Source organism: Chinchilla lanigera, unplaced genomic scaffold, assembly GCF_000276665.1.
Source record: "Chinchilla lanigera isolate Chin_1 unplaced genomic scaffold, ChiLan1.0 scaffold00012, whole genome shotgun sequence".
NCBI lineage: Eukaryota > Metazoa > Chordata > Mammalia > Rodentia > Chinchillidae > Chinchilla > Chinchilla lanigera.
Genome location: NW_004955413.1, coordinates 6,921,040 through 6,924,282, shown reverse-complemented (window position 1 = coordinate 6,924,282; position 3,243 = coordinate 6,921,040). Strand labels below are relative to the sequence as shown.

Below are 3,243 nucleotides of genomic sequence, written 5' to 3'. Positions count from 1 at the left end.
CTGTTTATACCCTACTCCCCAAAGAGCCTCTAAATTTCCTAAGGACAAGGACCACCTTAGATAACCAGGACTGGGAAGTAACCCCCATGGCATTCATCCTTTAGCCTCAGGAGATATCCTCTTCAGCCTGCATGGTGTATGTACAAACTATTTTAGATGCAAGGGAGTTGATCCTGTGTTTTTCTTTCCAGTTTTCCTCTCTTTTCATTGTTCTGGCTATATTTGGTTTCTGGTGCTGCCACGGTAAATAGAACCTAGAACTCAGAATTCTGACTCAGAGACTCAGAAGCTGAAGGATTTCCGTCATATCTCATGTTTATGCACCAGCAGTTGACAGCATATCAAATGAGCATCTATCAGCAGGGCACTGCAGAGATGGCAGCGTGTGGTTGTGTACGTTTGTGACCTCGGGCAGGGGCATGTTTGTGGCTGTGCCTGGGGCTGCTCTTCAACTCACACTTACTTACAGAGCAACAAACAAACAAACAAAAAAACCTGGACAAAAATGCCACTACCCGATAAGAAACACCATATACACGACTATTACCTTTCTGAAAACCAATTTGCTATCCACTATCATAGGACTCTAATATACTTGTCATCTTTGGTTCATTGATTCCACATATGGGAAGATAAGAAAGGCACAGTCAGAAATTCATGGACAAGGCAGTTTCCCACAGATTTATGCCTAATCACGATTAATATGACCATTCAAATGATTCTGAAAGTCTAACAATCAACATCATCTTACATAATCATCATTAGGGAATTGCCATAGACTCACTAATGAAAGAGTAGTTAAGATTTAGCAAATAGCCACATATATATTCATTATAGACTGGGCCATAAAATGTACTAATCTCAATTTGTGTTGATGTGACATCCACATGTACACAAACTTGACTATATACTCGTGTATCAATACCTACAATATACAGGAAGAAAGAAAAAAAGCTACATGGAACTCCAACAAAGTAGTGCTTTATCTGTGTGTTTCTTTTTTGGAACAAATTTCCTTGTGCAGTCAAAACTGACCTCCAACTCGCTATGTAGCTTAAACAGACCTCAAAATTGAGATCTTTTCACAGCCTCTGGAGAGCTGAGTTTACAGGTGCATGCCCCCATGTTCCGCTTACCAAACTCTTCTGTTGACTTTCATCCTTACCTCTGGATGGTGAGATCATAGCCATACCTGTTTTCACCTTCCTACTTTCCTGCATTTTCCAAATTTTATACCAGTATCATTTTCTTTTATGATGCAAGTTGGCTCAACTGTACTAAGATAAATGAGGAAAGGAGTCTGATGGAGGTGTTTAGTAGAGAGCATTATTGTACAAGGAAAAGAATTTTTAAAGAGACAACTGCCTCTTACACGTTTTCTTAGTGAGTGCAAGCACAGGATGAACTTTGTCTGAATGGGGTAATTCTAAATGGAAAAATAAATGGATAGCATCTGTGTTTCAGTACATGACTCTCTTCTTGCTGATATCATCTCTTAATTTTTTTTTTCTTTTGAAGCTTCCTGAGTTTACAAAGACTAAGATTTTAAGCCCTTCTTTCCCATGGAGTTCTCATTCTCCAGCGGCAACTACTATGACACAGAGGACTCGTTTTCTGAAGACAGTTTGAACCCTACTTTCTCTGAGGACACCATTTCCTGTGAGAACACAACATTCCAGGAAGAAATAACTTTCAATGTGGACTTTTCAGTCCAGTTGCTACTGACTAGTGAATGTAGAGGGGGCATGGGAAATGAAAGAACCACCTTAAGCAGAGAAGGTCAAATTCAAGACAACCCGGAGCCAGCTTTTGTGCAAAGCAGTGCCCCGCCCAGTGATGATCATGATAATATGTTGGCAGGTGAAGACTACATAGTACAGAGTTTGTTGAATAGCCTTCACAACTATCTACAGAATCTAAATGGTGAAGGAAATCAAACAGGTGACAATGAAAATCAAACAGGTGGAAATGAAAATAAGAGAGATGACGATGAAAATGAGAAAAATGAACAAATACCAGAAAATGACAAAGTTGATGAGTCTGTGTTCCCAGAACCATCAGATGGACGTGATTTCCAGCTGGGCAGCAGCTCCCTTCCACACACGGCTCAGATTAGTCATAGAGAGCATGATACCTGTCAAGACTGGCCCAAGTACAAACCATTGGAGAATAAAGATGTCCAATTCCTAGAGATAACTCCGATGCTTAAGGGACAGAATCTTAAGGTGAGAGATGCCACCCAGGAGAACAAGGGAGAGGCCCAGCAAGGGTGCCAAGCTGCACAGTACAGAGCCTTAATGCCTTAAGTGGAGCTGGACACTGGGTGTCTGACATGACCAGCAGGGGAAGAGCAAGACAGTAAGAAAAGAATTCAGGGAAGAATTGTAGAGAAAATATCAAAGAGACTGAGGGAGAGAAAGGGATGGGAACAAACAGAAAGGCAGAAAAGTGTCTGTATGAATGTGTGCTTTTAACTACTAAATGAGACCTGAGTGTATTCACTTGAAGTTGGGCTACTTCTGATAAAAGTATTTCAATCGCATAAATGAATAAATATTGACTCCACGGCTATCAGTGGTACATGCATATAACTCATCCTCCTTTTCTTGGCAGGTGGTGAAGCAGACAATGGGAAACAAAATGGTAAGCTCTACAGAAACCTGTTGGACCCCATCAGTGGAGCTGGAGGAGAAGGATACTTCTTCCAGCACACACACCACATGCTGTGTGAACTTGAGGCACATATTCCACTGCATGAGGAAGCAAGTATGCTGCTGTATAAGGAGAAGAAACTCTAAGCAAACCACTCAGAGCCCCTGTCAGTGGGCATCAGAAAGCGGCTGTCCAGTTAGAGGCAAGAGGATCCAACAAGAAGAATCCTTCGAGTAACTAGCATAGTCTGCATCTCCAGCTTTGTATACTACATACTCAAATAAGTTGGGGAAAACACTATTTGAGACAGACTTCCTAGTGAGGTTTCAGCTAGCTTTGGACATGGACTGAGTGAGCCCCCAGGTTTCATTTGTTGAAATTTAATCCTCACTGTGAGGTACTAAGAAAGCAGATATTTTACACAATCAGTGAGCACAAGACTTTCACCATGATTCCTATCCTTCCTGCATGTGGTTTCTAGAGCTTATTATCTGGGGTCTCTTGCTGATTGCAGTCCCACCATTAGATCAGTTAAAAGATGAACTTGAGAATGTTAGAATTGATAGGCATTTCTTCCATGTCTTCACTTGT

At 41.3% G+C, this 3,243-nt stretch overlaps 1 protein-coding gene across 1 annotated transcript; it reads left to right on the top strand.

The window, feature by feature from the left end:
* The first annotated feature begins 334 nt into the window (after window positions 1–334).
* On the top strand, window positions 335–2,306 carry LOC102018913 (uncharacterized protein C12orf71 homolog). Its single transcript, XM_005379614.2, has 2 exons — window positions 335–393; window positions 1,519–2,306. Exon 2 carries the CDS (start codon window positions 1,563–1,565, stop codon window positions 2,304–2,306), a length of 744 nt encoding a protein of 247 aa, XP_005379671.1. The 5' UTR covers window positions 335–393; window positions 1,519–1,562.
* Window positions 2,307–3,243: the final 937 nt, after the last annotated feature.

Excerpts from the sequence above, each read along its gene's own strand:
- LOC102018913 (XM_005379614.2), top strand. The coding sequence starts at position 1,563 with ATGGAGTTCTCATTCTCCAGCGGCAACTACTATGACACAGAGGACTCG.